This window comes from Dipodomys merriami, unplaced genomic scaffold, assembly GCF_024711535.1.
Source record: "Dipodomys merriami isolate MVZ:Mamm:240054 unplaced genomic scaffold, mDipMer1.0.p SCAF_188, whole genome shotgun sequence".
Lineage (NCBI taxonomy): Eukaryota > Metazoa > Chordata > Mammalia > Rodentia > Heteromyidae > Dipodomys > Dipodomys merriami.
In genome coordinates this window covers 1,051,240-1,063,910 of record NW_027203248.1, presented here as the reverse complement: position 1 = coordinate 1,063,910, position 12,671 = coordinate 1,051,240, and the positions used below count along the sequence as shown (strand labels likewise).

The 12,671-nt window shown below is 36.4% G+C and overlaps 2 protein-coding genes across 8 annotated transcripts in view; one reads left to right on the top strand and one right to left on the bottom strand.

The window, feature by feature from the left end:
• The window catches only part of Naa16 (N-alpha-acetyltransferase 16, NatA auxiliary subunit), a 56,022-nt gene that overhangs the window by 12,764 nt on the left and 30,587 nt on the right, over positions 1-12,671 (bottom strand). For 4 of the 7 annotated variants that reach the window (XM_070026681.1, XM_070026682.1, XM_070026683.1 and 1 more), the window contains 4 exons: positions 10,071-10,143; positions 6,051-6,220; positions 5,581-5,733; positions 3,901-4,029 (listed from right to left, as the gene is read on the bottom strand). In XM_070026681.1, the coding sequence (XP_069882782.1) occupies positions 3,901-4,029; positions 5,581-5,733; positions 6,051-6,220; positions 10,071-10,143 (525 nt within the window). Of the gene's footprint in view, positions 1-2,921; positions 2,995-3,183; positions 3,327-3,900; positions 4,030-5,580; positions 5,734-6,050; positions 6,221-10,070; positions 10,144-12,211; positions 12,350-12,671 lie in introns of those variants that run through there. The other 3 variants (XR_011372985.1, XR_011372984.1, XM_070026685.1) reach the window with 3 other exon arrangements.
• Positions 9,517-9,747, top strand: LOC138830296 (large ribosomal subunit protein eL39-like). The gene has a single exon (XM_070026668.1). It carries the CDS (start codon positions 9,520-9,522, stop codon positions 9,673-9,675), a length of 156 nt encoding a protein of 51 aa, XP_069882769.1. The 5' UTR covers positions 9,517-9,519; the 3' UTR covers positions 9,676-9,747.

Genomic DNA, 12,671 nt, shown 5'->3' with positions numbered 1-12,671 from the left:
AAATGCCACTCAGCTTCAGAATGTGACTGTCTTTAAAATTCTGTTAGGCCCTCTCTTTTGGCTCAGATTCTCCTGTCCATCATGTCTCAAGAGTTTTTAGATGAGACAACTAAATCTTACAAATAGAAAAGCAACAAAAACCCTGGACATTAAAATAGCAACTAGATCAACTAGGGGAATAAGCAACTTGATTTCTTTTCTACAGAATCTGCAATTATAAAACACATCAATCAAAGAAAGACTAAGATGAAACAGGTTTTAATCTATCAGAAATCCTAGAACTAATCAGTTAGAAATATATGTATTACTGCCTCATACCAAATATAAATGAGATTCAATTAAATGAGATGCCAATTATTTTAAAGAGAAAAACTCAAAATTCTTGAGCTAAAGTCATTTAGAATCTTTTTTTATTGGGGTTTATTTTTGTTTCCTAAAAAAAAATTTTATTATCTTTAAGTAGTTGTACAAAGGAACTGCCACTCAACAATGCAATTTATGATTACAATGTATCTTGAACACAAGTTTATAAGCAATATTTTAGAAGTTTTAATAAAACTTTTTGTAGCATTTAAACTCAAGGTCTTGAGCCTGCTTGGCTTTCTTGCTCACAGCTGGCCCTTTATGACTTGAGCCACAGGGCTAGTCCAGCTTTTTACTTGTTATTTTGGAGTAAGAGTCTTATGGACTTTTCTGCCCAGACCTTTATTCTCTGGATCTCAGCCCCTTGAGTAGCCAGAACTACAGATGTGAGTAAAAGGTATCTGGAAATTTTCAAGAAACAAATTTCAATTTTCAAGCATCAGACTGGGCTGGGCTACATAACATTTGCACATCATCTTAAAATCCTACTTGAAGAAGCAAGACGAAGACAGAAAAGGTTATGTGGAACACTGGAATTTTAACATTTCAAATCCAGTTTCTAAGACCTCACAACAGTAATGGATCCTAGTAGAAACTGCCTTCAATGAAAGAAAAAATTTGAATGTTTTTTTGAGACGTGCTTTCAGGATATAGCCTAGGCTGGCCTCAAACTCATGATCCTCCTGCCTCTGCTTCCTAAGGGCGGGCATTACACATATGCACCCTCCACAGCTAGCTTGAAAGAATTCTTGAAGGCAAAAGCAAGACCTAGCACTTACTTGAACTTGTTTCCCACTTGATTCCTACTTTAAGGTGAAGAATAAAGTTCTTACATATGAAAAGTATTTACTTTCTTATTAAAATATTTGAAATCGAAATCTAAAGTAACTCATGCGGTTACTTATATAATATTTAAATTTTATAATTACTCTCAAATTCTTCCAATGACACTAGATATTTTCTTCTAGATCGTATTAATTTAATAAATATATGATAATTCTATTTGTACTAAACATATTTTAACATAAAACCATATGTGTATAATACTTATATTAATCATGAGTTAGGTTTTATTTACTTTTAGTATAGATACACTCATTATTGAAAGGATTAGTTTTCAAGTAGCATAAAAGGAGGCTCTACTTGATTTTAGTTCTTCCTATCAACAAATGACAGTAGCAAACTCTTTAGATAAACTTTCTAGCAATAATAATTATCTAATATGGTGTTATATCACATTTTCTGCTATGTTTTAATCACTGATAAAAAATGACTTCTTGCAACTTTTTTCTTCAAAAATGCTTTTTACCAATTAAATCATTTCTTGAATTAGAAGTAGTTAACTCACATTATAGAATCCATGCTACTCAGTCAAAATCGCTATAAATTTAAGAGAAAAACCTAAATGAAACTTAGTAATGAAAGACCTACTTACCATATTCTACCAATTCTCAAATAAAATATTAGACCCAGCCACAGGAGAGGCAGAGATGGGAAGATCTCAGTTTGAGGCCAGCATCATGGGCCAAAAATTCAGCAAAATCCCCATACTTAAAAAAAAAACAAAACAGTATAGTATCACATGCCTCTAATCTCAGCTATACGGAAGGCAGAGAGGTAGTAGGATCACAATCTGAAGCTGGATTTAGGCAAGAATGAAACACTTTCTGAAGCAAAAACTAATGCAGAAAAAAGAAGAGCTGAAGGCATGGTTCAAGTGGTAGAATGCTTGTCCAGCAAGTACAAGGCCCTGAGTTCAAATATCGGTATCACCAAAAAATTAGAAAGAATATTAAGGGTAGAAAGAATAGGAATTAAGTTTACAATAAATAATTCTAAAAATAATCAAATTTCAGCTGGGTGTTCCGGTTCACACTTCTAATCCTAGCTACTCAGAAGGCTGAGATATGAGGATCACAGTTTAAAGCCAGTCTGAGCAGAAAAGTCTGTGAGATTCCAATTAACTAGCAAAAAGCTGGAAGTGATATGGCTCAAGCGGTAGAATACCACTAGCCTTAGTAAAAAAGCAATGGAACAATGCCAATGCCCTGAGTTCAAGCCTCAGTACTGACACCAAAAAAAAAAAAAAAAAAATAGAAGTTATCAAATTTAACTTAAACAGAAAATTTGGTAAGTTCTAGTTATAGTCTTATAGAAATTACTTAATTCAGAAAATAATTTACTTCTCACTAAGGATGTCCTGTTAATAAAAATGTTCCTTTCCTTAATAAACAGAATTGGATTATTTGGTTGACTGTTTTCACACTTCTTACCCAAGCACTCTGCCACTTGAGCCATTCCCTAGCCCAAGTAGAATATTTTTAAGTGACATCACATAGGGAGTGTTAGCACAAACTAGTGATCCACAGGGATTCTTAGTTTTTCTGAGACAAGACCTCACTTACTATGTAGATCAGGCTGGCCTCATTCACAATCCTACTGCCTCTACTTCTCAAGTGCTGGGATTATAAATGTGCCCCAATTCCTAACTCTGATCTACAGCCCATCACAGAAATAATGGTTTGATTTAAACTAGAATGTTTGGATATTTCACATACCTATCATCCAAGCGCTTTATAATTTTCAAGAAGAAAATGAGAAGGTTTTTCTCTACAGATACAGCCATCAAGGCTTAAAAGGGTAAAAGGAAAAAAAAGTAGAACTTAGGTTATTTCTATAAAGACTTTCATATAATCCTAGCTCCAGTTCCCATCAAAAGCCACCCGCTAACATACAGCCTTCCTTTTGGGTAACCTCAGAAGTTTGACATGGGAAGAAGGCCAAAGTGACTGACTGCCATGGTGCAGACATCAGGCTCACCTGGCTACGATGCCTGTGGTTTTATACTGCGTCAGCAGGGGAACAGTGGTGCCGAGTGCCCCCACAACTGAGGGCTGCTGAGGACTGCCTCAGGAGTGCATTTGTGGCTCTTTTCCTCCTGTGGTCCATGTGGAAGGAGAGTGCTTCAGAGATGACAAAGAACAGGAAAACAAAAATTCACACAAAGAAAAAGAAAAGTCCCCTCGCTAAGGCAATCACACACAATTCTAAAAGCAAGTAATAAGCCAGCAATCTGGCCATCAATTGCTGCACAGAGTCCTGAATGTGAGAACATCCTGAGAAGACGAACTGGAGAGAGGCTGACTGAGGACCAGATCCTGACATTCAGATGTGGAAAGAGGTTGCCATCAGCTATGTGTCCTCCTAGGCTAGTGATGAAATTCAAGTAATGGCCTCTTCAGGGAATAGATACGTTGAGTTTTTCTGTCAATAGTTCCAATAGTAGTTTAATAAACTAAAACTTTTTTCCTTTTTAGTTCAAATAAAAATATACAGACATGTTAGAAGCACAACCATTTCAGGTCAACAAGAGCAATCATTTATTCACATTTCTTAAGTTTGAAATATTGGAAAGATCAAGAATTTTTTTTAAAGGAAGCAAAGTATTTAAACAAGGCAGAAGATCCTGTATAGAAATCTACCTGCTGTCTTGTCAACTTATTCAAGAAAACTGAAGTCAGAATTCTAACAACTTACCCTTTCTATTTCATGGCATATTTTCAAGGCATCCCCAAATCTCCCAAGTCGCTGATAAGCTGAAATGCATTCTGTCTGAAACCACATACACTGCATTTCATTTAGATTTTCCATGGCAGATATTCCTTCCTGAAATAGAAGCAGTCTTAAATGCAGGAAGCAAGTAGCAAAATGGGTAATAAAAATTCCATGTTTTTTTCAGTTGTGTAATTTCCAACACCAGAAAAAAAATTGCTTTCTTTTATAGCTATTTATAGCTATATTATAACAGTAATAACTAATAATAACAAATAAATATATTGGTGTGCTTCCAAAGGCTCCTACTGATTTTCCTCTTTTTTTTTTTTTTGTACTGGTCTTAGGGCTTGAACTCAGGGCCTGGGCGTTATTCCTTTTCTTTTTTTGCTTAAGGCTACCCAGAGACCACTTGAGCTACAGCTCAAATGAGGCTTTTTGGTAATTAAAAATGAAAGTCTCATGGTCTTTAATGCCCAGGTTGGCTTTGAACCATGATCCTCAGATCTTAGCCTCCTGAGTAGCTAGAGTTACAGGTGTGAGCCACCGGCAACCAAGGTGTTTCTGCACTTTTTATACTATTTGTCTTCTAATATTTTTAATCACAAACATGAATTACTTTCATGATAGAAAAAAAGGTCTATATGGAAAAGGATATGAAAAGATGGTAAAGAAGAGAACAAAAAGAATACTAGTTTCCAATATTCTAGTGAACTTAATCTCCAGAATGTCAAGAGACTAGCACAGTTCTGAAGGTTACATAAAAGAGAATTAAAAAGTAGCCATATATTACTAGGGAAACATAATTTGGGATATAAACCAAATTTTACACATAAGAATTTTGGTTTTGGTAGGTCATAGGGCTTGAACTCAGGGCCTGGGCACTGTTCCTGAGCTTCTTTTGCTCAAGTCTAGCATTCTAACACTTTCTTGCTTTTTCTATTATGTGGTACTGAGGAATTGAACCCAGGGCTTCATACATAATCAGCAAGCACTCAACCACTAAGCCACATTCCTAGCCCACATAAGAATTTTATACATAAACAAGTACACATATTGGTAATATACCTATATCAAGAAATTTTGTTCCTGTTACTGATTTTTGACCATCCTCTGCCACAAATACAAGAGATACACATACAACCAAGTACAATCATACTTGGCATGTAGGCTAAATGTTATTTTTTTAATGAATTCTTTTTTTTTTTTTTTTTTTTGTCGGTCATGGGGCTTGAACTCTGGGCCTGGGCGCTGGCCCTCAGCTCTTCAGCTCAAGGCAAGCACTCTACCATTGAGCCACCGCGTCACTTCCAGTTTTCTGAGTGGTTTATTGGACATATAGAGTCTCAAGGCCTTTCCTACCCAGGCTGGCTTTGAATCATGATCCTCAGATCTCAGCCTCCTGAATAGCTAGGATTACAGGCGTGAGCCACCAGCGCCTGGCTGAATTCTTACAAGCTTCAGTGTTGAGGCTAAAGGTGTGGCTCAGGTGGTAGGGTACCTGCCAATGAGCAGTAAGTGTCAGATACTGAGTTTGAATCCCAGTCTTGGACAAAAGAGAGAGTAAAAAAAGAAATAGACTAAAATATATTTAGAGGCCAATTTCACAATTTAAGTTAATTTTACTAATTCAGAAAATTACAAGCTATGTGTGGTTTTTCCTACCCTTGTGAATTTAGAGCACATTTCCTCTGCTTCTTTTATCATATTTGCTCGAAGCATGTATTTTGCACATTTGGAATTAATGAATCTATCAGCTGTATCCAAAGACTGAGCTTCATCCATCCACTTTGCAGCTTCTCTGAGATTACCCATATGCTATAAGAGATGAAAGCATTAACCATCAAGAGTCTATGATCAAAAGAACCTTAATGAATGTAAGTTTAAAAAATAAGAAATTTGACATGATGCCTGCCAAATTTACTAGAAATCTAGATAATAACAATTCCTGTTTACTAAGAATTTAATCAAGTGACTAACACTGATTACACAACTGTGTAGCATAAAAGTTCTTAGGATTATCAGAGTATTAGAGAAAGATTACCATAGGTACTAGAAGTTACTGTTACAATTCTAAGGGTTATTAAAACAATTGAATTCTTCAACTAGCCAAAAAACATGATTAAGATTTTTACCTTGTAAATTTTTGCTTTCATATAGAATAATTCTATTAGAGTTGGAGTACTAGTTATTGCAACATTTATATAATCCAAAGCCAAAGAATATTGTCCAAGTTTATCAAAGTGCTGGGCCAGGAAATACTGAACCCAAAGTAGAGTTGTTGGAGGTTCCTTCTCCCCATTCTCTGAAATTAAACAAGTATTAAATTCTTATAGGAAAGAATGCTAAGTAAAACAGACCACATACTTTATCCTATCATACTGCAATTAATTAGTAGCTATTACAGTTTAAAAAAAAAAAAAACAGCAAAAAATGAGTCATTTCATCAGAAAGAAGTCTGACTTCATACCCCAAAGTTCAAAAGGTAATAGCAAAGCAGAGAGAATTAAAATCCTAGTTTGGCTGACTTCTAACACCAAACTCCCTCCAAAGAAAACAGTGGTGGGGGGAAAACATAAAATCAATCCAATTCTGTGAACTCTCAAGCTAAAAGAAAATATAAAGAGCCTACATGAAAAAAACAATCAAAGAATGTAATTTTAGTAGAAACAAGAATTGGTACACTGCCAGCATAGAGCCCTTTCTAGGCTCAACACTATGTTAGAGAAAGCCAAAGCTGAAGGGTATGACTCAAAGGAAGAGGATACACCCTTCACAAAAGACACATTTCTGCCATGAAACTCTTGAAAGCATAGCCAAAGTTTCTAATAAAGATGGATATAGGCTGGGAAGGTGGCTCAGTGGTAGAGTGCTTGCCTTGCATGCATGAGGCCCTGGGTTCAATTCTTCAGCACCACATAAGCAAAAAAAAAAGCCAGAAGTGGCACTGTGGCTCCAGTGGTAGAGCGCTAGCCTTGAGCTGAAGGACAGCGACTAGGCCCAGAGTTCAGGCATCCACGACCCACAAAAAAAATAAAATAAAATAAAAAAGATGTATATAAACACAGATAGCTCTATGCTGTCTCTCCTGTATCAGCAAGCAACAGAAAAGTAGAAATAAACTTTCAAAATGGATTTCAGAAAAAAAAGACACTAAAACCAAAATAAATTGGAAAAGAGTAAACTTATCACAACAAAACCAACAGGTTTCCTCTTGCAGCTAACTAAATGACAAGACAATAAGTGATGCGAACATATCACTGCATAAATTAGAACACTATAATGTGAGCAAATTCTTTAACGGAAGAATTCCATGGCTGGGAATATAGCTCAGTCACAAGTTCCTGGCTTTAATCCATATTCTCACTACAAAAAAAAATACTCTAATAAATGTTGAAACGTATACATTTAATAAAGATATCTAATAAATATAGAAAATGAAGGTTATGAAAAAAAATGAAATGAGGGAGCTAGATAATGGGTACTGAAGTCCTTAGGTCAGCAGTCCATGATAAACCTTTTAATAGACTCATCAATCTAACATCAAATAAGAGCATCAGAATGCCTTCTGGCTCCTGATGTGATACACATCAAGCACAATGTACAGCCTGTAAAGTACTCAACCAGCTTCTAACTATCTACATTCCAAAAAAATATGATATATAATAAGAATGACATATAGTAAACTGATACCATGAGAAAGCAATCAGACAAATCTAAAATATGAAATGCTCTACAAAACAAATGACCTTTAAAAAAGACATTTTTAAAAAGAAGGGCTGATTACTGCCCTACATTAAATGAAAATAAAACCTCAATGCAAAAAGTAGCCTTAAGCCGGGCGCTGGTGGCTCACGCCTGTAATCCTAGCTACTCAGGAGGCTGAGATCTGAGGATCGCAGTTCAAAGCCAGCCCGGGCAGGAGAGACTGTGAGACTCCTATCTCCAAAAAACCACCAGAAAACCGGAAGTGGCGCTGTAGCTCAAGTGGTAGAGCGCTCGCCTTGAGCTGAAGAGCTGAGGGACAGCGCCCAGGCCCAGAGTTCAAGTCCCACGACCGACAAAAAAAAAAAAAAAGTAGCCTTAACTAGATTTAGATTGAAATATGTCCATTAAGCAAGAATATATTATTCTGAATAATGAAGGAAACCTCAATGTAGACTGGGTACTAAATATTATGATACAGGATAATATGTATATATTAACTGGAAGTGCATACTTCCAGTGTTTTATTTGAAACATCGTATCTGAAATTTGCTTTAAAAATATTCAAAGGGCTGGGTACTGGTCCTGTAATCCTAGTGGCTTAGGAGGCTAAGATCTGAGGATCACAGATCAAAGCCAGCCAGCCTAGGCAGGAAAGTCCATGAGACTTTTTTTCCATGAGACTCTTATCTCCAATTAACCACCAAAACACTGGAAGTGGAACTGGGGCTCAAAGTGGTAGAATGCTAGCCTTGAGCAAAAAAGAGCTCAGGCACAGCACCCAGGCCCTGAGTTCAAGCCCCACAACCAACAAGAAAAAAAGTACATAGATATAGATACAGACAAAATACTTATGTAATGTATAAATGGTACATATATTCAAAGTATAATGATATGAAAAAGACAAATGAAAACCCTAGATATTATCTGCACGGCTGATAACAATCTAGTGAGTTTTCTTTTTTTTTTTTTTTTTGGGGGGGGGGTCCAGTCATGGGGCCTGAACTCTGGGCCTGGGCGCTGTCCTGAGCTCAGCTCTTCAGCTCAAGGCTAGCGCTCTACCACTTGAGTCACAGCGCCACTTCTGGCTTTTTTCTTTTTGCTTATGTGGTGCTGAGGAATCAAACCCAGGGCCTCTGGCATGCAAGGCATGTGCTCTACCACTGAGCCACCTTCCCAGCCCCTCTAGTGAGTTTTCAATTAAGCTGTCTTGATTTATATATGCCCCATAAATATGGAAACACATGACTAAATCGCACAGGATTAACAGTTTAAAAAAAAAACACACAAAAAAACAAAAAACAGTAGAAAATGCAGAGAATTAAGGAATTCGGGAAAAATATGTTCCAAATAAACTAACTGCTTGATGTTCAGCAAGTCACTCAACCTCTCAGGTCTGTTTACTTGTGTTAAAATAGGTCTAACTCCTACTCTGAAAGATTATGGAAATTTTAAATTAAAGAAGATTAAGCCAAGTGCTGGTGGCTTATGCCTATTATCCTACCTACTCAGAAGCCCAGCCCAGGCAGAAAAGTCCATGAAACTCTTATCTCCAAAAAACTACTCAGAAAAAGCCAGAAGTGGCACTGTGGCTCACTAACCTTGAGCACAAAGAGGCTCAGGGATAGCCTTGAATTCAAGCCCCAGAAGCAGAAAAACAAAAACAGGAATTAAAAAAAAAAAAAAAAAAAAAGGCTGGAAATGAGGCTTAGTGGTGGAGTACTTGCCTAGCTAGCATGCATGAAGCCCTGGGTTCCATTCCTCAGTACCACATAAAAAGAAAAAGGCAGAAGTAGTGCTGGGCTCAAGTGGTAGAGTGCTAGCCTTGAGCAAAAAGCTTAGGGACACTTCAGCTTTTGTTCACCATCGTGGTTACTGTGCCTTCCACAGCTTCCCATTATGTCTTCTCACAAGACTTTCAGAATCAAGCGGTTTCTGGCCAAGAAACAAAAGCAAAATCGCCCCATTCCCCAGTGGATTCGGATGAAAACGGGTAACAAAATCAGGTACAACTCCAAGAGAAGACACTGGAGAAGAATCAAGCTGGGTCTTTAAGGAATTGCTTCAGATGCCCACATATTTATGCTCTACCATGAACCAGTCAAGCTGAAAGGTCAATACTGCCTGGACTGACAGTTGGGCATTTTTTAAATTGATTTTTCTTTGGTTATTTTAATAATGGGCACAGTAATAAACATGTAATAAACATTACATTTGAATCATTAAAAAAAAAAGCTTAGGGACAGTACCCAGGCCCTCAGTTCAAGCCCAAGGACTAGTAAAAAAAAAAAAAAAAGATTGAAAGTGCTCTCATTTCATGAACTAGTTCAAAAGCTATTTAGTAAGTAGCTAGCATGTAGCACACATATAATAAACAAAATAGTATTCCTGTGATTAAAAATAAATTGAAATGAGTAATCAAATTCCAATTCAATCTAAATTGAACTTACCATGGGGGCTAAAAAAGTCACACCTTTTAAGAGAGGCTTCATAATTTGTAACAAGTTCTTGGATTATAGAAACCTGTCAAAGAAACATTTAAATTTTTTAAGTTTACTGAAGGTATTTTAATTACTAATTAAATTAGATCTGAAAAACAGTTTATTTCAGGGCATTGAACTACTAAGAGTATCACTATTAGGGCGTCTGCTTTGTTCCACCTGCCTATTTCAGGCAGGAGGTAAGAAAAAAGAACCTATACACTACTGTCTTTATACACTGTTTGTTTGTTTTCCTGATTGTGGGGCCTGAACTCTGGGCCTGGCCACTGTCCCTCAGCTCTTCAGCTCAAGACTAGCACTCTACCACTTGAACCACAGCACCACTTCTGGCTTTTTTTTTTCCTGCTTATGTGGTGCTGAAGAATCGAACCTAGGGCCTCATGCAAGGCAAGCACTCTACCACTGAGCCACCTTCCCAGCCCTATAAACAATTTTTAAGAATAGTAATTTCTCATCTCAATAAGCATGTATAAGGTTTTGAAGGCAAATTATTATTACAAGCCAGGCACTGGCAGCTCATGCCTACAAGCCTAGCTACTCAGAAGGCTGAGATCTAAGGACTGTAGTTCAACGCTCGCCCAGGCAGGAAAATTCATGAGACTCTTATCTCCAACTAACTACCAGAAAACCAGAAGTGGTGCTGTGGCTCACTTGCTTGAGCAAAAGAGCTGATGGACAGCACCCAGACCCCCAGTTCAAGTCCAACAACAACAACAAGTATTATTACAATACCTATTTTTTAAAAAAAAATACACCATGTATTTATTAACAGCAATCTTTTGGCCTTTTACTCCCATTTGGTGAAGCTATAAGACATATAAATATTCAGATTTCCAAAACTGCTACTCCTTATTAAAAAGTCAAGTAAAAAGATTCTAGGGTTGAGAGGTAAACATGAAATTTTAAATGACTATATTTTGCTTATTATTGCTAGTAACTCTGGCAAAGGGAAGAAAGTTAAACCTATACTTAATTACAGGTTTTCTGCCCAATTTTAAAAACAAGTTCTGAAATTTTGCTTACTATTTGGTGAAAATTAGAGCTTTAGTTATTTTTATTTTCAGGAGAAAAAAAGCCATTTCCTTCTTTCTCAGGCCTCTTTACTAATTAATCAAAATTTATTATGGCTTCCCACCAATAGAATTAAGACAGGCAATAAGGAAATAAAATGGAACCACATTAACAATCAGGAAAATGGGAAACAGAAAAAAAAGATGTCAAGAAAATTTACATGAAATGATTTCACTAACACATTCAGAGAAATACACTCAGTGAAAGTATGAGTCAATTACAGTGGTCAAAAATGGGTATATTATTTTTGTTTTAAATAATGAAATGTATGATTTTTTTAATATAGTGGTTCCACTGGGCATGGTGGCATATTTTTGTAATCCTCAAATGAGAGGCTGAAGTAGAAATATCCTGTGTTTAAGTCCAGCATAGTCTATCTAGTGAGACAAGCAAAACAGAAGAGGGGAGAAGAAAAGGAGAAGGAAAGACAGGGTGGCTTTTGTTCATATCAAAAAACTGTTTTCTCCGTAAAAGAAATCTCTGCATACATTTCATTTACAGAGTAAAACAGTGGTCATCAAAGGCTAGGAAAAGAGGGGAACAAAGAAAAAGTGGGCAATGGATAGAGAGATACAGTTGGATAGGAAGATTAAGTTCTAATGCTCCATAGCACAGCAGGGTAACAATAGCTCTTAACAATTTTTTTTTGTATTTCATAAAAATTGTTGAGAGGAGCTGAAGATTCCCAGTCAAAGAAATGATACAGATTTAAGAAATGTTAATTCCTCTACTTGATCATTATATACTACACATATTTTGAATTATTACACTGTATCCTATAACATGCATTTATATCAATATTGTACACATTTTGAATTATTACACTGTACCCTATAAACATGCATTTTATATTAGTAAAATAAATGCCAAATTATAATTTTATCATTATTTGTTTTTACCAAAGTTTGATTATTTTGGTTTTAGGAAGAACAGTACTGAAAGTATGATCCGCAGATCATTATCATCATCAAGATTCAGTAGCACCCAGTAACTTGTTAGAGACACATACTTTTGGACAGCACCCCAGACAGAAAGAATCAGCATTCACAGTTCAAAGCCAGCCCGGGCAGGAAAGTCTGTGAGACTCTTATCTCCAATAAACCACTCGAAAACCGGAAGTGGCACTGTGGCTCAAGCGGTAGAGCGCTTGCCTTGAGCTGAAGAACGCAGGGACAGCGCCCAAGCCCAGAGTTCAAGCCCCACGACCAACAACAAAAAAAAAAAAAAGATAAAAAAAAAAAAGAAAGAATCAGCATTTCTGATTCAACACAATCTGTTTAACAAGTCCCCTAATCAAGTCTGATACACAAGTAAGAGATTGAGAACTACTAATACTATAAAACAAAGTTAAAGATAATGGATATCTTGAATCTATCATAACCACCAATTTCACTTAGACTACCAATAACTAAAAATGTATTTTTTCTAGGCTTAAATTTTTAGTACTCAAGTTGCATAGGCAATTTTTTTCATGAACTT